At 40.1% G+C, this 24033-nt stretch overlaps 1 protein-coding gene across 1 annotated transcript; it reads right to left on the reverse strand.

Moving 5' to 3' along the window:
* Window positions 1-247: 247 nt before the first annotated feature.
* THOC3 (THO complex subunit 3) lies at window positions 248-23568 on the reverse strand. The gene is made up of 6 exons (XM_088133911.1): window positions 23339-23568; window positions 19227-19383; window positions 18483-18687; window positions 15265-15426; window positions 11716-11816; window positions 248-11289 (listed from the first exon to the last, which is right to left on the reverse strand). Exons 1-6 carry the CDS (start codon window positions 23519-23521, stop codon window positions 11126-11128), a joined length of 972 nt encoding a protein of 323 aa, XP_087990037.1. The 5' UTR covers window positions 23522-23568; the 3' UTR covers window positions 248-11125.
* Window positions 23569-24033: the final 465 nt, after the last annotated feature.

Consider the following 24033-nt stretch of genomic DNA (forward strand, 5'->3'; position numbering starts at 1 on the left):
GAAGAGCTGGCTCTTCCCACAAGTGTTAGGGTAGGGTGAGGTCGGGACCCAGTACAGTTGAATGTGGATTTGTCAGGAGTGCTGCCTTTGTGCTGCAGGGAGTTTCTATTACAATTTTTTTATGGTTTTTATGTTTTTATTCTTGTTCTATGAGTTGCCCAGGGTTATGGTAGATAAGATGGGCAGCTAAGTAAGTCTTTTAAATAAATAAATAAATTAATTAATTAATTAATTAATTAAAATAAAATAAAATAAAATAAAATAAAATAAAATAAAAGCATTTCAAACATCCATATTCAACATTTATATAGATGAGGTAATCTATGGAAGAAAATAGCGTAGCTAATACATATGAACAAATTTGACTGATTTAGTCTTTTATTGTAGAGTTTTACAAATCTTTTTGTTGTGTTAATTTTTTTGGCCAAGGCAATTTCCCAGAATTTAAAATACTACCAGTCAACAATTTTGGCTGTCTAGTGTTTTGCAATAATGAGCTTAGCAGCTTACATAAGAAAATAAGATTTTCATATGTTGCATCCATTTGTATGCATTAGGAAATAGAGACAGTAAACATACTGTATTATTCATTATGAAAGCCTATTGGGTGTTTTTCTAATCTCTTCAAAAACTCTTGATCAAAGGAACTGACTAACTGGACAATGCCACCAAGGATAACAATATGTAGCAATGCATACATTATAAAGTATAAAGTATAATGTATAAAATATAAGATAGATTTTTCTTTTTCTTAGTTTGTATTTTTAGTTTGTACTTTTACTTGTTTAAAAAAATTCTTTAAGATTACAGATTGTTTTGTTAAAAAAAATAAATATTATAATTTTTTTTTTTAAGTAATATGTACCAATGTGTTTACATCCTATCAACACAACCTAGAAAGGCTGTAATGTATCACATGCAAGTTTAGTAAAATGTAATGGCACCTATGGGTTATCTCAATGGTCAATTCCTTATGACTTGCTAAAATAGATTTAGAGGATTAAAAAAATTAAAGTGAGATTCATCAAGTCCAAAATGGATCTTCCTACTAGAGATTTTTTAAGACATCCAAGGCCCCTGCTGTGTTTCACATAGAAGTTAGGATCCAGCCTGCTAGAAATCTGTAATAATGGAATCTGACAGATATTGCTTGTCCATTGAGTTCCAAAAATTGAAACCACTAATAAGAAAGTGTTATCCATCATGCCTGCCATCTTAATTGCTAGAACAGCATTTCTCAACCTTGGCAACTTTAAGATGTGTGGACTTCAACCCCCAGAATTCCCCAGCCAGCATGTCCACACATCTTAAAGTTGCCAAAGTTGAGAAACACTGCACTAGAGTAAAGATAATACAGAACAGTCTGGTTAACTTAATACAGTTGTATTTCCATTACCAAAAAAAGGTAAAGTCTCCTTTGAGTCAAACTCAGCTGCTGGGAATTACATGTCCTTGCTGGGTTCCTAGAAAGAATATGGAGACAGTTTGCCATTATCTTCCTCCAAGATGTTTTTTGACAATTTATCATATAGCTCCTGGAGTTTCTGGTGGTCTCTCAATTAAGTATTATCCAGGCCCAAACCTTTTGGAGGGAGGGCTGTAGATCAGCCAAGGATGATTAGTTGCTGTTATTGCTGTAGCATTCATCATTGCTGATTACTATATCATTTCAAAAAAGCCTACCCTGGGGTTGGTAGCATGTACCATCAAACTGCTCCATTCAACTAGACACCAGTATCTTATTTATTTTCAGTACTTCTCTTGGACCAGCAAAAGATGGCATAGAGCGTCCTGGGAAGCTATTTGTCTTCTGATAGATCAAGATTTTATGGTTAGTCATGACCAACCTGCAGCCATTTTTTTTAAAAAATCCCCATGTTCCAGATATGCCCCCCAACCCAAAAAGTTGCCTTCCCTGGCCTACACTGACTCAACGTTTTTCTGGATGCCCCAGCATGTTGTCTCTACAGCATGGCTTCCCTTTGAAGGAAACGCTGCTCCAGTTCAGAAAGCGGGTTCAGGAGTTAGGTCTTGATGAATAGCAGTTGAGGGATACCCAGTGCTACCTGCCTTGCTCCTTGGAAATTCGATAAAGGAAAAGCCACACAGGGCTAGTGGGAGGTCACAAAGAGGCAGAAACACAGCCTGCTTGAGCATCGTAAGAAACTCTCCAGCTCTCGGGCTGCCAGTTTCCTGAGGACAGCATTAGGGCTCAAGGACCGAGGCAGGCATTAGAGGGAGAGAGGATAATAGCAGCTCTTTGGGAGAAAGGGTTCCACCCTACTTAGCTTAAAATTAAGTAATGTCTATGATTAGTCTCCTGGAGCGCCATGGCAGTGGGTTGCCTGTGGAGATTCCTGGCAGGCCTCTGGTCCCAGCCCAAGCGCCGATGCTCCTGGGCCTCTCCAAAGAGCCTCTTCTGCTGACTCTCCTGTGGCAGCAGCCCAAGAGGACAAAAAGCTAGATTTTGTGTGTTTGGGGGTGGGGGGTGCAAGTGAGAGATGGAGAGGTCTCTCCTGTTTGACTAAGTCATGTTCTCCTTGGGAGCTTCCCAGAGACATCATTGTCCATTAACAGAAATGGCATACTGGATTTGATAAGTAAAAAAAAAAAAAATAGCCTTCTTGCCTATGAACAGTGGTATACAGCGGTTGTGAATCAAAATGCAGTAACTTGAGGAAAAATAGATTCCACAATATTTCCAGTCATCTCACAATTGGTCAATGGGCAAAGTCAAAGAGCCTGAGTGAGAGAAGTCTACTGAGCAGCAGAGAGGAAGTATAGCTTGGAAGGGAGCAAATGCTTTGCAGATCAATATTCCCAGATTCAATGGCTATGATTCCCAGTTAAAACAATAATAAAATAGAGAATGTGAAATTATCTCTCTTCTCTGAGACACAGGAGAACCAAAGAGACGGACCTGCTATAAGTAATTTCATATAGCCACATGAGTACAGTAGATCCCAAAAGTTAATACAACTTTTTTATATTCTTCTAAAGATAGCATGATTTAATTTATGTGCAACCCTATGACTTAACCTGAACTTGTCTGCTGGTAACTGCATACATGCAGCTATGCAGTTGCTCAGCATAAAATTACGGAAGTTATTTGCTCTTGCCTTCTTCCAAGATGCTTTTTTCAATTTCCCAGCCTAAAGCTCTGGCATTGCCTGGTGGTCTCCCATCTAAGCAGCCTCGACACTGTTTAGCTTCCAAACCAAGAATAGAGAGGCCAGGGTCTTCAACCAGCTGAAACTAAAATATAGATTACAATTCATAATTAAAACAAACAGTGCGGTGTTTTTTAAAAATCCATTAGCAGACAATTAAAATATGAAATCACACAATTCAGCAGAGAATATAACTAGAATTTAGTTCACAAAAGCATATGTTACTGTACTATTGTTAAGTCTGTTAGGAGGAAAATACCCTTCCTACCCGGGTGGTTTGTTTCCAAGCTGGGAAGAAATCAAAGACGCCAGACGATTGGTGAAGAGTTAAGGAAGCACTTTATTTTGCCCAAGATCAACAAAGGATGTTGGATGGCGGCCGCACCGAGCATCCCTTTGTCCCCTTTTTGAGAGATTTCTGCTCCATAGGTTTGAGCCAACTGTTAACAATATGGACACAGACTCAACCAGTCATATTCCCTTCCTCCTGTCCATGTTCTCTCACCATGATCACCTCATGCTGTCCTCATGACCATCAGCCAGCTAGTACAGCGTTGCTTTCTTTGCAACACTTGGAAAAGGTAAGTGGTTAACCACAGTGTCTATAAAGGCAACATCTACAACTAACCACAATACATAAGCCGAAGGCACAAGCTGTTGGTCCTTCTTATATACACAACTTTTTTGGTTTTGCTCACTAGTTCTTTCTTTATAAAGTGGCATTGCGATTGCTTACTATACCCCTTTGGCTTTTCTGCCAGCCTTTTATGTTTATGTTCTAAGCCTTTTTACAAGCAAATAAAGAAAATATTCCAACAAGTCTTTAAACAGTTACAGATTCTTTGTACTGATTGTGATAGTTGACTGAGTAAATTCATTTTTCAATTAAGTTACTTTAGCAAGTCATTCCAAATGAGGACAAAGCTTTCTTCTCTAATACAGAAGTGGAGATGGTTTTGTTAGCATAGGAGACTCTGTAGCCATACATTTAAGTTTAGTAATTTTTTTTCCCCAAAAACATTCCTAATTAAGAATTCAGCCTTTCAAAGCAGGCTGGAAGGATTGTTTCAATAACTGGACTTCAATAATTAAGGAAACAGAGAACCTTACCATATGCAAGAGAGAAAAAATCCACAATTATTTTAATACATCCAACTCTTAATTGAACCCATTTTTAAGATTGCACGCAAGCTCAAACTACTCAAACATTGATGCTGAGGTTTTTTTTAAGGAGAATGTTATGAAAAAAATTAGATTATACACAAAGGATATAAATGCCTTTTCTATATGCATTTCAAAACTTCAGCTCACAATATTTTACATAAACAGCAAATATTTTTCATATTATCTTGCATTACATGGAAAGATACTTTTTTTTGGTATTATGTTCTTTTTTATATTACCAAAGGTCCCTCCTCTGAGGGAATGTCATCTACAGAGACCGCAGGGGCAAGTCTTGGTGTTGGCCCCTTCTATGTAGCAACTTACAATTATCTGATCCTCTTCCACAGTATTGAGCTTCTGAAGGCTGCAGAGACTTTGGTCTTTAGGCAAGCATTTCTGGAGGATTAGCCTACCCCTGGAGGTGACACGTTTATAGTATGTTAGTTAGAAGTTTCCTATGTGATTAGATATCTTAAATCCAATTTTTAGTGGTCTGTAAACTGCTTAGAACCCACAGGAATTGAACAGCATAGAAGCTGTGGGGAAGAAGGATCCTCTTCGCTTTTTCTTTCTTTTACAAAGCATCATTTATTTATATTTTATTTAATTCCATATGTCACTGACTACTGGAGTGTCTCAGTGGTTTGAAATAAACACAAATTTAAAATCAAAATATTAACACAATTAAAAAACAATTTAAACTAATAGAAACAAAATTATTAACTATTAGCTATTTATCAACAGTTACAAATCTGTTCAAAGATAAGTACTTTAAGGGCCTTTTTAAAAGCTATTAGGCTCTTCAATGTTGAACCTATGATAGACCCAACCCTTCCTTTTAACTGTAATTTCTTTCCAAGCTTCCCCTGTTCTATTACTCTCCATAAAATCCTTACAATTAAAACCTGACTTCTGTAACAATGTCAGCCTTATAAGGTAGATCAAACTAAGAAACAAAAGCCATATAGGTCTGAAACCACTTTTACTGGAACAGCTATAGCAACAGAATCTTACAAGTCTGAATGTGCTTCCCTCCTCCCTCCCTTTACCTTCGAGTGAATTAGGGAGGGGCTAGTCTGAGAAGTTTACTCAAGTTAGTTTCTTGGAATGGACAAGCCTTGTCTGAAAGCTGCCTTGATAGTGGCTCTTCCTCTTGTCCTTCTGTGTTTCTGTCAGGTTCAGCCCAAAGAACTCCAAGAGACAATGCAAATACAGTTCTGTTGTGTTTATTAGCTTCAACCTCAAGACAGAAATCTCACCAGACTGAACCCAAGTTCCCCAGCCAGCCAGCCAGCCACAACACCGTGAATTCCTTAGGGAGGTGCCAGCCTCATCTTCTTGAACTTCCCATGCTCCTGTTTGGGACTAAGAACATGCTTATCTCCCTGAGCATGGCCTTCATAAGTCCATTCCATCAGAGTCAATTTTTTCATCAAGAATTTTATTTCATCTCATGATTACGATTATGTGCCATCAAGTCAGTGTTGACTCTTAGCAACCACATAGATAAATTTTTCCAGAATGATGTGTCCCCAACCTAGTCCTTCAGCTCTCTTAATGGTGCAGCCATCGCTGCTGTAATTGAGCCCATCCACCTTGCTGCTGGTCATCCTTGTCTTCTTTCTTTCCACCTTTCCCAGCATTATAAACTTCTCCAGAGAGTTAGGTCTTCACATAATGTGTCGAAAAGAATTTGAGCCTGGTCATTTGTCCCTCAAGTGAGAAGTCTGGTCCATTTGTTTGGTTTTTTTTAGCTATCCATGATATTCTCAGGAGTCTTCTCCAACATGTTTTATCTTATTTTACAGTTGTAAAATGATAAAACAGCTTAATTCAAAGATGCCTGAAATATTGTCCTCAGCTTAGCCAAGAGACACTTTATAGATCACCTGACCAGCATTGTATTATTTAGATATGGGATAAGGAGCAGAATGAACACCAATGTCAGATTATCTCACTTTGATCCTACCCAAAAGCCTGAACTATCAAGCCAGTCTGATTTGTCATGGTTAGTTACAGTCCATGATCCTCCCTGGACAATTTAGCGTATCTGTAATAAGTATTAGAGTCTTCATGATAGAGGAGGGAACAAGCCAAGAGCATCTAGTGGATTCCCCCATTCCTGCAGAGGACCCATCCTTTCAAGAGTAGCTGAGCACTGGCTTCCTGCAAGCTGCAGCTGAAGCATCCCCATAAGTCCTGGACTGCAGGCATTTGAGCTTGTCACCTTGGGAAGTTGCTTAACAAATGTCACTAATATTTCCTGGCAGAGAGTCATCATCACAAAAATGGAAAATGAGCTGAGATTAGTCCAACACTTGCAAACTCTCTGCAAAGGCAGCTGTGTGGAACATTTATCATTGCAGCTACTGTAGTAATCACACAGTAGCTGAATGTGTGCGTGTGCTTTCAATGTCATGCAAGCGCACCCTTGGTAAGGCAGAGACAAGCCTAAGTGAGAAAATATATTGCACTGCAAGTGTTGTCTCTTTTACTCAGTAGGCCACCTGCTATGCTAAGAGAAAGACAACCAAGTACCCTCCAGGTGGTTTGGATTAAATTCACAATCCCTTGCTGTCAGCCGTGCTGGCTGGAGCCCATAGGAACTTCAGACAGAAAGAGGAAAGGGGATGGCAAACTGGGACACCGAAAAGATCCAATTCAAGCTTTAAAAGGGAGAGTGGGAACTGGACAGCTTCATGCAGAAATCATGAAACGAAGATATCAAACATTTATTTCAGATACTGAATGGACTGCAGGCAGATGATCTCATGACCTTCAAGGTTTTTCAAAGGGAACTTATATCAGCCCATCCCACTCAGTCTGGCAGAAGGGGCATGTTGCAGACCCCACCAGTCAAGGAATTTCGACTGGTGGGGTCTTGGAAGAGGGCCTTTTCTGCCACGGCCCCTGCGCTGTGGAACAACTTACCACCCAAGGTGCAGTGTGTCCCCACTCTCATGGCCTTCAGGAAAAGTGTGAAATCTTGGCTATGCCAGATGGCCTGGGGGCCTGATGGGGGCTCACACCATTGGAATTGGCCTGTGGGGTAATTGATTCTAACCCCCCCCAATCATCTTGACTGTTTTTAGTCTTTTTATGTATATGGTCTTTTTATATAGTTTGACTTTTTAACTAAAGTAATGTGTTATTTATATTTTTTAACTGTTTTTGAGATTTGATTTTGTGAGCGACCCAGAGTCACCCTCTGCGGGAGATGGGGAGCATATAAATTTAATAAATATATAAACTCAGAGAGGTCAAGGGAACACCTGTTGACAAGTGTGTGATATATGCCTTTCACTTTGCATGGTTATAGGCACTTGAACTACTAACTGTAGTCTGTAGGCACTTGGACTACTTTAAGTGTAGTTAAAGTACTACATTAACTATAAGCTGTGGGCACTTGGACTATCCAAGTGAATGGTGGACTTATGACTTCCAGACTTCCAGACTGAACGGTAGATTAATGCCTTCCAGATTTCCAGATTTCTGCCTTCCAGACTTCCAGGCTTAAAATTTAGCGGCTCCTTGTGCATACATCACTCAAAGGCCTCTAATTGGAGCTTGTAATTGTCACAGGCTGCAGCCCTAGGCTTATTTCCAGTAAACTGACATTTTTTAGAAAATCACCATGGGATTTGATAGGAAGAAAAATACAAAGAAGAACCACAAATACATAGGTTTCAGGCTGAACAGATTAGAAGAAAAGCAGCCAAAACTGGTACTGTATTCCACGCCCCGACCTAAGCATCACACTGCCCTCCAATGGCATTAACAGGCAAAACTGATTCCATCAGGCAGAGAGAACTTGGAAATCCACTTTGTATCGGTGGGTTTCCCTTTCCCTGTTCAAGTCAAGACATGCTTGCTTACCTATCCCAGCATTAACAGGATATGTATCGATGTACTTACTGTATTGCTCTTCACTGAAAAAAATCCAGGTCAGTTTATGCTATAAACGAAAGCACATGACCCTAAGATATTTACAGTGTACACTCATTCTGTAATTTCTGTATATATGTAGAAGCATCCTGGATTTTGACTGAGGCTCAAAGGCCCAGTTAGAAAGGTAATCATAGCAGCTAAGGGAAACCTGCAACGTGAAAAAGGGAACAGCACAGAAGTCTGCCTCTGTAAGTTAAAAATGGTCCCTCATGAATTTGCATAATTTTTACACAGAATCCCCAACCCCCATCAAATTAATGCTCATGCTGACTATCTATAAATTGCACAATATTTTCACTTTGTCACAATAAATCAGTCCAAACCTAAACCCATCTCATGATATTTAAAGCATTTCTATAAACACAATCATACACAAAGATGTTTGCAAAATGACTCAAAGCCCTAAACGTATCTTTGGATACAGGTTAACTTGAGTTGCTGGTGACTTAAGGAAAATCTTTTCTAAAAATCACAAGGCTCCATGAGGCTTTGTGTCTCTGATCTTTGTTATCCTTTATCAGAAGCAAGCATCAGATCTGTAAGTTTAACTGAGCAATTGATAAATACCACTATAAGCTTTAATGGGATTGCTGGGGGGGAAATCTGCGTAAGAATCTTGAACATTCAAGAAGACCCATTTTGATTCTACTACAATTTTGCTTTTACACAAAGTGCCCATAATGGAAAATAAGGTAGGGTGAGAGAAACAACAGTAGGCTTTCCTTCTCACCCAGGCAATCTTTCAAAGCAAAAGATACTTTTGTTTGAATCAGCTAACATAAAGCAGCTACATAAAGCAGAATTCATCCTGGAAAAGATAGCCACAAGGAAGAAAGATCCATATGTCAGCTGAGCTTTCCAGCAAAAAGAAAACAAACTTTAAAAATTCTGGTTCTGTGTCAAGTCTTGTAGAGGACCTGTGAATATGGCTGCATCTGTAAGTACCATATATGGCATCTTCAGCAAACAAGATGACCCCATTACCACATTTGCAGTTTTGTTTTTATTAACATGATTTTGAGTGGATCCAGATATAGTCATCTAGATGTTTCAGAAACAACCCAAGGAATATACTGAATAAAAACACTGGAAAAAATGTTTGCAACCAGTTCTGATTATGTCTGTGGATGTTCATGTACAAAGATAAGAAAAAGGTATACCATCTACTTGCTATTTTTGTGGCTGATTTGCAATTGCTTCTAGCTCAAGATGTCTAATAACAGTAACAACTTTTTTGTCCTTAATTTTAGATGAAAAGGAATATTGGGAGAGTTAAGTGTGTATTTTTGGTAAATGAACTTAGAATCTGGCACCAATCACAAATGGCTTCCTTTTAAAAAGATCTGAAAAGCAAGTTCTACATTAAGTAAATACAATTTCTGGATTGAATATCTGTTCAGAGGCATTTTATTTTTTAACTCTTAGTATATGTTTCTTTGCTTGAGCACTTGCTTGTAACTACTGAAAAACAAAGTAGATACTGCAAGCCTGAACTCTTTGTACATCTTCTAGTATTTTTACTCACAGGAATGAATTAGTAAGCCTGAGTAAAAGTATGCCCTGCTGTAGTTAAAAAGTGTTACCCTTATTTTAACTTTTTTTCCAGTTGTTGTTGTTGTTGTTTTAGTAATTGCTTCCAAAAATTTTTCTTATGCAAAGACTATTCTGAATTAATTTCAGTCATCTTCAGTAACATTAGCATGTAATAAAACCAATCAAATTGGATAAATAACATGAAATCAAGTTCTTTCATAACCACTAACTGGCTAGATTACCTACGAATAATGAAGGAAAGGACTTTCACATTGGGAAAACGGAGCTGAAACACCAGCAATTAGGGTAACAATGGCAAGACCGAAAATATTAATACTGTTACACTTCCTTTTCTGGAAACAATTTCCTGACAGCATAGCTATTTTGATTGAAAATGAAAAACTGCAGAAGATTTAGATGAGCCGTACACACTCATCCATAAACAACAGCCAGCTGTGTCAAGCCAAAGCTTATCCAGTCAAGGTCCTGATTCTCAATCATCAACCAGGTGCTTCCAGAAAGCTTTCAATCAAGGCAAAGTCATCCCTAAGCCTGGCTTTCTTTGCTTCTTCGAGTGCTGCTATATCATTCCCCTCCAGAGGATGAATATTCCAAGGCTATATGATTTTTTCCCTAGAAGTTCAGTAAACTGCCCTTTAAACAACAATACACAATATTTTAGCAAATATCTTTATCCAAGTTACAAAAACAAGTTCATACAAAAATTAATATTATTTCCCAGCCTTACTCCTTTCATTACCCTAAGGTATAAAAGGAATTAAAGACACATTTATATATACATTTACTGAAAAGGAATGAATTAACTAGGTGAAAAGGAGAGTTTCAAACATGGCTAGGAGAAACCAGCATAATCCTCAGTCTTTGCATTCTCAAAAGAAGACACAGGAAAATGACAATGACATAGTAATCCAAGTTCACAGAAGATTTTGCCTCCTACATCCTCACTTAAACAGAGACTGTTGTCACGATGGAGGACACAACATACAAAAACTCAAAATGCATTGGCAGTTAAAATATTGGTAGTTCCCTGTAATTCTACAATCAAAATAGTGAATAACCTAGGCCCTCCAAAGGAATCAAAATCAGTTCAGCTTTTTTGCCTTCTAGGACTTTTGAGCAGTGTACAAAAACTTTTTAAAACTGACTTCCCAGACAAGGGAATTAAAATTCATGGCACTATTCTCTGCCATGAAGCAAAACAAACCCAGAGAGGAGTTGAACATGGCTTCTGAATGTTCTACACTGGCTTAGAATCCTAGATTATAAATACAGTCTCTAGCAGATTTCTCTTAAGAGTCATTGGGGAGACCAAAGAGCTTCACAGTGCCAGCTTCTCTACTGCTATCATATTTGCCATCTTTATCATCACAGGCGAAGGCTAATAGAGGGCGTTTTGGATGCCAAGCGACTGTGAAGGTTGGGGACTCGCACTGTACTTCCCAGAGCTTCTCCCCTAAAAAACAAAGACATAATTAGATATTGTCTTTGGGACAGGCTAACATAGTTCAAATCCTATATCCTTGGCTCATTATAGAGAAGAATGCAGTTTAGGAAGTGCTGTTGAAGAAGAATTTCTTTTATTCAAAATTATAAGGGCAATTCAAAAACCCCTCTCCAAGAATACAGCAGGATTTTCAGAATGGCTTATGGATATTCTGCCTGAGCTCTCCCAAGCATAAAACTCTGCCAGAGATATTTAAGTCCAAACAAAAAATCATACAGTGCAGAGGGCAGAAAAAAATATAAGATACATCAATGGGTGCATATATTTTACTAGCCCTTCTAAAAAAATAAATAAAGTCTGCATTCAGCTAATCTCTTCTCCTAGTAAAGGTTAAATTATTTTCCAGCTAGGCAGCAAGAAAGCTGGAATACTCACCAGTTTCTACTTCAGCAATATCAATGAAGTGATCTTCAGATGCTGAAGCCAGCATCTTACCGTCATGGCTGAAGCTCAAAGTCCTGACAGGCCAGTCAAGTCTAAGTGATGGATGCAGAGAAGGAAATAGAGAAATAAAAAAGATGGATTACAAGAGGAGGGATAAGTGCCTTTGGGCACTACTAAATAGTTTACGAAGCCAACATACCACCAATTTGTCATTCTTAGAACCTGGTATTTCAGAAGTAGAAATATTGCCATTGACCATGGAGGTGCCATTTAAGTACTATGACTAACAACTAATTTGTATTTCAATTATTAATAATCTTCTTTTAAAATTCTTTAAGTCAGAGACTGCAATACCTTGTAGTAACATATTCTATATGTTAATGATTTTTGTCCTTTTCTTAATCTACTGCCAATTAGTTTTGTTGAATTACTCTAATTTCTCATATTATTAGAGAGAAAAGGAAAACTCTCTCTAGTTAGTCACTATACTACCTAATTTATATTATGTATAAAATAATAGTTTACTAATTTGCATCCTGGTCTCTCTTCTAACTTTTTCCTAAGAAAAAATCCTTTACTTCATCCCATACTCCAAACGTAATTACACTTTAATACTCCATGAACACTAAGACAGGGCATTCATATTAAGTTTGTTTTCTTTCACAGAGTTTGTTTTCAAATTGTTTTTAAATTAAGATTTTAAATTTAAAATTGTTTAAAATATCCAAGCACACTGTCTCTTTTAAAGACAAAGCAGGATTTACTTTTTAATCAACTTAATACAGATAGGATCTATACAAATGATTTTTTAGTAAGGAATCACAGCAGCAGTGAAAGAACAAGAATGGAATTTAAAACAGTGTAACAAATAATACACTGAATCTCCTCCTCCTCCTCCTCCTCCTCCTCTTCATCATCATCATCATCATCTTCATTATTATTCCAGGATAACTATGTCATCACAGACCCTAGGACATAGGTGCTTCCATCCTATACAGTGGTACCTCTACTTACGAACGCTCCTACTTACGAAATTTTCGAGATACGACCAGCTCCGGCCCCAAAAATTTGCCTCTACTTACGAACTCGCCTCAACTTACGAACCGGATCCATGGCCATTTTCCCTGCTGCCACGCAGTCGCGGCTTCCTGTGGGCGAGATCGCGGTAGCAAGGAGACGTTCGGTGAGGCTTGTGGTGTGTTTTGTGGCGTTTTGGAAGGTTTTGGAAGGTGTTTGGTGTGCTTGTCAGCATGGCTCCAAAGAAAATGCAGAGCAGGCTTGGCAAGAATAAGGCTTTGAAGAAAAAAGTGACAATCGAACTGAAGAAGGACATTATAGAAAAGCACGATCGTGGTATTCGTGTGACTGATCTGGCCTCGGAGTACAAGATGGCGAAGTCGACCATCTCGACTATTTTGAAGAATAAAGATGCCATCAGAGGAGCTGATGTGGCAAAAGGAGTGACAATCTTAACGAGGAAGAGGACACAAGTGGTGGAAGAGGTGGAAGAGCTGTTGTTGGTGTGGCTGAATGAGAAACAGCTGGCAGGTGATAGCGTGAGTGAAGCTATCATCTGTGAAAAAGCCAGGAAGCTGCACAGTGATTTACTGCGGGAAAACCCCTCTACCAGCGCAGCAAGTGAGGAATTTAAAGCCAGCAGAGGCTGGTTTGAGAAATTCCGAAAGAGAAGTGGTATCCACAGTATGGCAAGACATGGTGAGACTTCCAGTTCTGACAAGGCTGCTGCAGAAGCCTACAAGAAAGACTTTGAGGACTTCATGAAGGTGGAAGGATACGTCGCTCAGCAACTGTTCAACTGCGATGAGACAGGGCTCTTCTGGAAGAAGATGCCAAACAGAACCTACATCATGCGGGAGGAAAAGGCGCTGCCAGGGCACAAGCCCATGAAGGACAGATTGACCCTTTTGCTGTGTGCGAACGCAAGCAGCGACCTGAAGATTAAGCCGCTGCTCGTGTACCATTCCCAGACCCCTCGTGCATTCAGGGACCACAATATGAACAAGGCCAGACTGCCTGTCATGTGGAGGGCCAATGCGAAAGCTTGGGTCACAAGGCAGTTGTTCATGGAATGGCTGCACAAGGTGTTCGCACCCTGCGTTAAAAAATACCTGTCTGACAACCAGCTGCCTGAAAGGTGCTTTCTCCTGATGGACAATGCCCCGGCACACCCTCCAGCCTTGGTGGATGACATGGACGCCGAGTACGACTTCATAAAGGTCAAGTTCCTCCCCCCCAACACACCTCTTCTGCAGCCCATGGACCAGCAAGTGATCTGCAATTTTAAGAAGTTGTACACAAAGGCACTCTTCACCAGGTGTTTCAATGTCACCGAAGAAACATCCTTGACTCTCAAAGAGTTTTGGAAAAAACATTTCAATGTCCTCCACTGCATCAGCCTAATTGACAAAGCCTGGCAAGATGTCACCTGCTGGACCTTAAACTCAGCCTGGAGGAAACTGTGGTCAGAATGTGTCGCTGAACGTGAGTTTGAAGGGTGTGATGCAGAGGTAGTGGAGGAGATTGTGTCCATGGGCAAGAGCATGGATCTGGTTGTGGATGATGCGGACATAGAGGAGCTTGTTGAGGACCATAAGGAGGAGCTGACCACAGAAGAACTTGCTGAGCTCCAGAGTGAGCAACAGAAAGCGCTTGGCGAGGAGCATTCCACTGAGGAAGAGGAGGAGGGGGAGGAGGTGAGCAGTGATGCGATAAAATCCGTCATGCAGAAATGGAATGAGTGCCAGGATTTCATTGAGAAGCACCACCCCAACAGAACTGTGACAACCAGAGCATTGAACATGATGAATGACAACGTGTTCTCTCATTTCCGGAGGGTTATGCAGCGCAGGAAAAAACAACTGACTTTAGACAGGTTTTTCCCCGGAACTGAGCCTGCAGCTAAGAGGCAAAGAAGAGAAGAAACCCCTGAAGGAGATCTCCCCGATGTCCTTTTGGATCGGGACTCTCCCTCCAAACAATAACTGCCTCCCCACCCCATTCTCCCTCTTCATACTGTGCTTTTTTTCATGTTTTTGTGGTTTAAAAATAAAATGCATATGTTTCAGAACTGTTTAACCATATGTATTTACATTGAACCTTATGGGGGAAATGTGCCTCGACTTGCGACCAAATTCGGAGGGCGGGTTAGCCGTATTTACATTGAACCTTATGGGGATATTTGCCTCGTGGTGTGACCAAATTCGGAGGGCGGAACGGATTAACCATATTTACATTGAACCTTATGGGAAAATTTACCTCGACTTGTGACCAACTCGACTTGCGATCAGAGTCACGGAACGGATTACGTTCGTAAGTAGAGGTACCACTGTATATTATTAGGCTCAGCTGCATAGGTCAAATACTGGCACTTCTATAGTGCATCCTTTCAATTACTCTGACCTTAGCACTGAGTTTTGATTATAAATATATTTCATTCTATTAACCTCAGAAAAGCAGTATTTATTTATCTACAAGTCTAAGATCTGGAAAAGTACCTTTTAACACTGGCTGACAACTCACCTAGAGAAGCATCGAACACATACCAACTCATCCACATCCCAGAGGCTAACCAATGCATCAGCACTTCCCGTAGCAAAATACTTGCCCATGGGGTCAAACTTGATACAAATGCAATTTGAAGGGTGGGCATTAATTGATTGAATGGGTTTCAGCTCTGGGTAACTGCAGAAAAGAGATGAAGACAGAATAAATTAAATGCACACACAATTCAGTAACTAGGATATACCCTGAAATATCTTGTTTAACAATCTCTAAATGTAAGACAGCCTCCTTATTACATAAGAGGAACCACAAGCTGCATAATCAAATAGCACATCTTATTTTATTCTAGCAGTGAGGAGCATTGGCAAATATAAAAGACAGTGTATGGCCCCTTTAAGTTTAATAATACATTTTAAAAATTTAAACAAATGTAGAGTAAAAAAACAAAAACAAAAATTTGTAGTCCATAAAGGTTTATGCCATATCAATATACAGGTCTTTTTGCTGCAAAAAAACAAGTACAGTGGGGCAAAAAAGTATTTAGTCAGCCACCAATTGTATAAGTTCTCCCACTTAAAAAGATGAGAGAGGCCTGTAATTTTCATCATAGGTATACCTCAACTATGAGAGACAAAATGGGGAAAAAAATCCAGAAAATCACATTGTCTGATTTTTAAAGAATTTATTTGCAAATCATGGTGGAAAATAAGTATTTGGTCAATATCAAAAGTTCATCTCAATACTTTGTTATATATCCTTTGTTGGCAATAACAGAGGTCAAACGTTTTCTGTAAGTCTTCACAAGGTTTTCACACACTGCTGCTGGTATTTTGGCCCATTCCTCCATGCAGATCTCCTCTAGAGCAGTGATGTTTTGGGGCTGTCGCTGGGCAACACGGACTTTCAACTCTCTCCAAAGGTTTTCCATGGAATTGAGATCTGGAGACTGGCTAGGCCACTCCAGGACCTTGAAATGCTTCTTACGAAGCCACTCCTTCGTTGCCCGGGCGGTGTGTTTGGGATCATTGTCATGCTGAAAGACCCAGCCACGTTTCATCTTCAATGCCCTTGCTGATGGAAGGAGGTGTTCACTCAAAATCTCACGATACATGGCCCCATTCATTCTTTCCTTTACATGGATCAGTCGTCCTGGTCCCTTTGCAGAAAAACAGCCCCAAAGCATGATGTTTCCACCCCCATGCTTCACAGTAGGTATGGTGTTCTTTGGATGCAACTCAGCATTCTCTCTCCTCCAAACACGACGAGTTGAGTTTAGACCAAAACGTTCTACTTTGGTTTCATCTGACCATATGACATTCTCCCAATCCTCTTCTGGATCATCCAAATGCTCTCTAGCAAACTTCAGACGGGCCCGGACATGTACTGGCTTAAGCAGGGGGACACATCTGGCATTGCAGGATTTGAGTCCCTGGCGGCGTAGTGTGTTACTGATGGTAGCCTTTGTTACTTTGGTCCCAGCTCTCTGCAGGTCATTCACTAGATCCCCCCGGGTGGTTCTGGGATTTTTGCTCACCGTTCTTGTGATCATTTTGACCCCACAGGGTGAGATCTTGCGTGGAGCCCCAGATCGAGGGAGATTATCAGTGGTCTTGTATGTCTTCCATTTTCTAATTATTGCTCCCACAGTTGATTTCTTCACACCAAGCTGCTTGCCTATTGCAGATTCAGTCTTCCCAGCCTGGTGCAGGTCTACAATTTTGTTTCTGGTGTCCTTCAACAGCTCTTTGGTCTTGGCCATAGTGGAGTTTGGAGTGTGACTGTTTGAGGTTGTGGACAGGTGTCTTTTATACTGATAACAAGGTCAAACAGGTGCCATTACTACAGGTGACGAGTGGAGGACAGAGGAGCCTCTTAAAGAAGTAGTTACAGGTCTGTGAGAGCCAGACATCTTGCTTGTTTGTAGGTGACCAAATACTTATTTTCCACCATGATTTGCAAATAAATTCTTTAAAAATCAGACAATGTGATTTTCTGGATTTTTTTCTCATTTTGTCTCTCATAGTTGAGGTATACCTATGATGAAAATTACAGGCCTCTCTCATCTTTTTAAGTGGGAGAACTTGCACAATTGGTGGCTGACTAAATACTTTTTTGCCCCACTGTATATCTATCCCAATCTGGAAAGACAGCCAAAAGGCAAAGAAAACTGAGATCTTTTGAGAGGAAGGGAGGTTGCTTCATGATTTGCTCACATAAGGAAATGAGAACACACAGGATAATAATTGCCCTTACTTAAGTCAGTTCAAATGCAAGAAAGAAATTTGTTTTAGCACAACAAAGATCTAAGCAGGGCCTAATAGTGAGATCCCTCTTCTGCTAGCAAATCTGGATGCCTGCATAATATTCTGGATCTGAGATCTTATCCCAATATTCCTCATCTGGTTTAGTGATAAACTGATTAAAAAGGGGAAATAGAATCTGATATTTGTATTTAGTTTTTAAAATACAGTACTTGATTAATAGCCCTTCATTTGAGTACCTTTCATTAGTGTCAAAATTGGGCAGAGATTAGGGTAAACGAAATACGAATCCCTGCTTGACCATGTAGCTCACTAGGTGACTTTAACTCAAGAGCCTCTCAGAATATTGCTCAGAGGAGAAAACAAGGGGACATCTCCATGTGTGCCATCTCAGGTTCCTTGGAGAGTAATGCAAAATCAACACCTAAGTTGAGGAAGAAAAGACGTAGCAAAGATCACCATTTAGAGGTGAAGAATTAAATTCATGCTATCTTGAATCTTAATATATCAGGAACAGTAAATGGAACAGAAGGAACTCTTCTGAGGAAGCAATATTATCTTCAGAGATATCCATGTAAATAGAATAGTATTTATATTACTGTTGTGTTCTTGATGCTCTCTGACCTTGATTGTTTTCTTGCAGGCTAGTCTGCTAATGAAACATCTGCAAGAAAACAACCAACCTCAGAGAGCACCAATTACCCAACAGTTCAACCTGAGCTACATATATTGTCTTCTATTTGCTTACAATCCTGAAATGAGAAGATACTGCAAAAAGCATTGCAGATGCTGCTTAGCTGAATAACATCACTGAAATGTTCAGAAGCAACCATGGAAGGTAAAACAAAGAAAAAATATTAAAAAATGCTGCATCTACATAGAAGGCAAGTACATCTTCCCATCACCACCTAGACCAAAAGACAAGACAGCCAACTCACTTGCTGTCCTTCCTAGAAAAGGCCATGGTGAAGGTACCTGAGGATGTTGATGCAACCGTTGCCATTGGTGAGGAAAAACATGTTGTTGTCATTGTTCCAAGATATCTCATTCACCTCAAACTTGAACTGCTCCTCAGCTTTGGACCGATGCGTCTTAGCATCAATGAATGTGACCACATCATCCTTATTCCCTACTGCAATAGTCTGGCCATCAGGGCTCCAGCAGATATTAATGTTTTCCCCTGTAAAGGAGTTAGAAGAAAAAACAAATCTGAGTTACTAATTGGAGCAAGAACAATACACACAGGCCCCTGTATTTGTAAAGTAGGGATCATAAAGAGAAAATACAACTTTATAGAACATATAATACTATATAGCTATACAACTATCCTTCCATGCTGTCTTTACATGACAATGAGCAACAGCAAAAAAATATCAGTCGCATCATTATGTAGCTGAGCTTTTGGAATGACATCCATTTTGAAGTAAAATATTCAAAGAATATTTCAGAAGAAAATATTAGTTTTAACTAGGTAATAACAATGTTGATAGCACCGAAACTGAAGAAAACTTGGAGCATGTACCTCAAATTAATAATTTTAGAATACAACTATTGTAAGAGTGCATTTCAGACTTGGCCATATATCTGAAGAGAAAAGAGAGAAGAAAGAGAATGATTTGGTAAAAATTACCATCAGAATCAACTTGTTCCTCCCTTAAAAGCAACATATATTTGTTATTTTGCCCCCAAGAGCTATTACTCAATTAAGATGAGAAATACCTTTCGTATTCACTGTGGCAATGCACTTAGTGGTTCGGACATCCCATATACGAATGGTTTTATCACCAGATGCCGTGACAAACAGATCTGGGTTACTGGGATGCCAGCACAACTGATCCACACTATCTCCATGGCCACGGTAATTGTTTTCCTTAACCTGAAGGGAAAAAAAACACAAAAATCTTCAACAAACTCTTCTGTGACTCACAATCATCTTATCACATACACTTCATCATCATCTAAATATCACTATATATCTTTGACTGATCAGGATTTGATTCAAGCCTTCTGTATGTACATTTTAAGAGAATTACAGAACAGTTGGCTAGGTAAGGTAGAAGAGGCTCTACTACCTTGTCCTACAGTCCTCCCCTGTAAACAACTGTTCCCAGATGTTTTAGAGACAATAATTAATTTGTTTATTGATAACAATATGGAAGTGGCTTGCTGTTGCCTTCTTCCAGGATGGTTCTTTAGCTTCCCAGTTTATCCTACTGCCCCAAGATTTTTTGGGTGATCTTTCATCCAAATACTAACCCAGTCCAATTGTATTTAAAATTTTAGGATCAGCTCAGGTCGGCTAGATGATGCCATCAAGTTTAATAAACTATTATTATTATTACCCCATCTACCCTCTGATATTCTGCTACAGAATTTCATCAGTAAAACAGTCATTTTTGTGTTTTTCTTTCCCAAAATTAAGGGTGGAAATGTGAGCAAGAGGCCTCTGGGGCCTAACCTGCCTCTATCCCACCCTTCCTCCTCCCAACTTCTGAATACCAGCTGGAAATTGGCATAACAAATACCAATTTCAGGGTTTTAAAGCCAGGGTGACATAGTTTGCCTCCCTTAGACCACTCCTTTCTCGCCCATCTGCCCCCCAAAACTCAAAAATAAGATATGGCTCCTGATAATATCACCATATCATTGGATGGCCTTCTGCAAGCTTGTGGAAGGTCAGAAGGTTGACTTGTAGCATACAACCCTTGAAACATTACCCAGCCCTGAGTCACGAAGTACTTTCTTGGTAACATAAGTCTTAGGAAGTACTTTCTCAGGCTTTCAGCACTTGGAAGTGATTAGTCATTTTCAAAAGCATCTCTCTATTACAAAGTTGTTTTATGGGTGTTTTCACATAACGGACACGCAAGTACACTGACTTAGACATGGGATTTTCAAACTTTTTCAGGATGCAGAAACTGTAGTTAAAAAAAATATTCCCAGAACTCTTATTGCCTGCCTTTCAGATACACAGAGTAATGAGCTATCATGAACACAAATGAGCCCCCCAGGAGGTGGGGCTTTTGAACATACCCCATCCTTTCCGCTCTACCTTAAAAGACTGCATGGTTGCCCTGGCTGGGTTCAAGTAAACTTTTTGTCCTTAGTTTCTCATAGAACCCTATCAGGTTTTCATAGAAACCTTGGGTTCCATGGAACACAGCTTGAAAAACCTGGCCTAGGCAATCACCATTCAATTTTCTTAATTTCGTGTCATCTGCAAATTTGATAATCATGCCCTCAACCTTTTCATCCAGGTCATTACTATGGATTCTATAATTCCAAAAGCATGGTATAAAGAAAATCCATTGTTTATACTTCCTCCAACAGTCTAAAAAAATGACTTTACATATGGACATCATCAGATGGAATACAATGAAATCATACTGACTACAAATTCTGCAAGCAATGATGGAGAAACTCTATTAGTCAGCCAAACCAAACCTAGTGCTGACTATGGCTCTCATCATGAACTCTTTCTTGCAAAATTACAATTTAAAGAGAACAAAATCATCACACCAACAACATACAGCTTCAGCAATATCCCATATTATTATGAAGGTAAAGAATCAATTTAATGTATTAGATTTCATAAACAGAGTGAAGGATAACAATCAAACTGGAAGAATTAGGGATTTATTTAAGAAAATTAAGAAATCATGGGATCTTTTTTGCAAAGATTGAGATGATAAAAGACAAACAAGGCAGAAACAACATTTAAATGAGAGACAGCCTGAATATACAGAAGAACTGTATTTAAAAAGATCTCAAGATCAAACATACATATAAAGATTTGATCAACGAACTGGAGCCAAACATGTTGGAAAGTGAATATTGGTAATAACAAATCTTCAAGAATTGATGAAATATCAGCTAACATGTTTAAAACTTTACAAGATGATGTTCTCGAAATGCTACTTGTGCTTTGTAAGCAGGTGTAGGAAACAGAACAGTGGCCTGAGCTTAAAAGGATCAATTTTTATTTCTAAATAAATACTAAAAAAGGGTTTTATTAAAGAATACACAAACTACCAGACAACTGCACTTATGCCACATACCAATAAAACAGTGTTCAAGATTTTGCAATCCATATTTCAACTATATGTGGAATGAGAGCTAACAGGTGACTTTACTTCCCTGGGCTCAAAAACTCACAGGGATGATGACCACAGCAATGAAATAAAAATATGTTTGCTACTTGGGAGAATGACCATGACAGATCCAAGCAAACTATTGATATGAAAAGTCATTACACTGTGGATTCCTTGCTGCTCTCTGAACTTCTTTGTTTGCTTACACATGTTTCACTACCCAACTAAGTAACATCATCAGTGCTAGTGAGTGTGGGGTTTGCTCCCTGTTTATATAGCTTGCCCTGCCAGTGTTGGTGGGGATAATGAAACAACTGGAAGCAAATAACCAAGCTCAGAGATCACTAAGGACTCAACAGTTCAACCCTCAGCTACATATACAGGTAGCCCTTCACTTACAACCACTCATTCAGCAACTGTTCAAAGTTACGACACCGCTGAACAAATGGTGGTTACTGCTGGTCCTCAGAGTTACAGCCACCCCAACTGTTTGCACTTACGACTGGTTGCCAAGCACCTCAAGATCATGTGACTGCCATCTGCAACCTTCCCTGCCAGCTTCCCCAGAAAGTCAGTGGGGAAGCCAGCAGGGAAAGTCGCAAGTTGCTGGGTTCAGTCTCCCCCACCTCCCCCACCTGGGTTCAGTCTCCCCTTCCCAGCCCCTCTGCGTTCATGCTGCACCAGCCACTCGTGCACCCCCATGCATCCTATCTGACCTGCACTGTACCCCTGCGCACCCTCCCCAGCCTGCATGGCACCTCTTGCACAACCCCACGCATCCTCCTCAACCCACACAGCACCTCTTGCACACCCAGCACAGACCCTCCCCAACCCTGCACACCCCCTCACCCCCTCCACCACCTGACAGCAGCCACTTACCTGCCTGCCAGCCTGGGATTTAAAACTTCCTGCTGGTTTCCCCACTGACTTTAGTTGTGGGAAGCCAGCAGGAAGTTGCCTTGCCTAACGACCATGGGATTCAGTTAAGAATGGCAACCAGGACTGCAGGGATTGCCATCGCTAAGCGATGTGGTCATGCTTTACGACCGCATCACTTAGCAACAGAAATTCTGGTCCCGATAGTCATCGTAAGTCAAGGACTACCTATATTCTCTTCCATTAGAGTCATCACACTGACAACAAAGATATGTACTGTCAAGACCATGTTTTTGTAACATATGATCATGAAAGCTGGGCCAGTGAAATGAATGCTTTTCAATAGCAACGCTGGAGAAAATTATCAAGAATACCTCAAGAACAAATCTTTGAATAACAACCAAAGTAAAATTATACAACTCAGTAGAAGCAGTAACAATGAAGTTAAAGTTTAAATGTTTTTGGATACAGTATGTAAAGGAAAGGAAGGAATCAGTAGGTAAGAGCCTGATACTTGGTAAAATCGAAAGCAATCAAAAAGTGGTAATTGGAAGAGAAGGTCGGAAAGCACCGTCACTGATAACACAAGCATGAGCTTGTGAGAACTCAAAGAAGGAATTACTGACAGACAATCCAGGCAAAATGATTTGTATCCGTTACGAACAGCCGGAAGCGACTAACAACTGAGCAAAAGCAAGCTCCATTGAGTTCAAGCAGGTTTACTTCCAGGCAGATATTGTCGTCCATTCCAAAAATGCTCCAATCCCCACATCCCCCGACAAGAGCCCAATGGACCTGCCGCCCTCTCCAGCTGCTGATGTCACTGATTCGCCACTTCTTCCACGCCCCCGCCCCTGGACTGACCAGCCGGTCTTTATCCAGCACGAAGACGCTGGCGGTCTTGTCGAAGGAGCCGGAGGCAAGACGGCGGCCACAGCAGCTCCAGGCCACCGAGTGGACCTTGGCCCCGTGCGCAGGGAATTCACGGCTCCGCGTGTTAGCTCGGAACAGCTCCTGCATGGCCTGCACATAAGGAGAAACAGCCATAGCAATCCAGCCTGACTCAAGCCAACGGAACTCGCTGAAAAGCTTTCCCTTCCGAGCTGCAAAGGTTGTACTTCCGTCGCGTCATTCATGTGGGCCGCGGAGGAAGACTCTGAGGGAGACTCGTTCTGAGTGTCGTGGAGATATAAAAGGACAGAGACACTCTTTCATTTGTGTCCCTGTGATGCATCCATTTCTCTTGTTGGTGGGACTCCTCTTCATTGAGTTTTGGGAAGGCGCGCTGTAGCTTTTAAAGAAAAAATGACAGCTCGCTATTTGAAAGAAAAAAACTAGAATGCCACATTTTATTGTAAAAATAAGAATGCATAACGAGAAGTAGCTTTTTATACCTGCTGCTCAGTTTAACTAATGTCGCTCTGCTTATGACATAGAAAGTTTCATCCCTTTGCCCTGTTTGGTATTACACAGAATCAGAAAAATAGAAACTTGGAAGTTGGATTTAGTACACCAAAATAGATCCTCCTTAACTGACATGATGTTTGTATGAAATTATT

The sequence above is a fragment of the Python bivittatus genome, unplaced genomic scaffold, assembly GCF_059951505.1.
Source record: "Python bivittatus isolate LINGU-HERP-01145 unplaced genomic scaffold, Pbiv_v1 ctg000080_np1212, whole genome shotgun sequence".
Lineage (NCBI taxonomy): Eukaryota > Metazoa > Chordata > Lepidosauria > Squamata > Pythonidae > Python > Python bivittatus.

What these genes read in the sequence shown, in the direction of transcription:
- THOC3 (XM_088133911.1), bottom strand. Translation starts at nt 23,521, where the DNA reads ATGGCTGTTTCTCCTTATGTGCAGGCCATGCAGGAGCTGTTCCGAGCT. An exon ending in TGTGTTCGATGCTTCTCTAG is followed by an intron (nt 11,817 to 15,264) that starts GTGAGTTGTCAG and finishes TCCATCACTTAG; the next exon opens with ACTTGACTGGCCTGTCAGGA. An exon ending in TATTGCTGAAGTAGAAACTG is followed by an intron (nt 11,290 to 11,715) that starts GTGAGTATTCCA and finishes TTTGTTTTTTAG; the next exon opens with GGGAGAAGCTCTGGGAAGTA.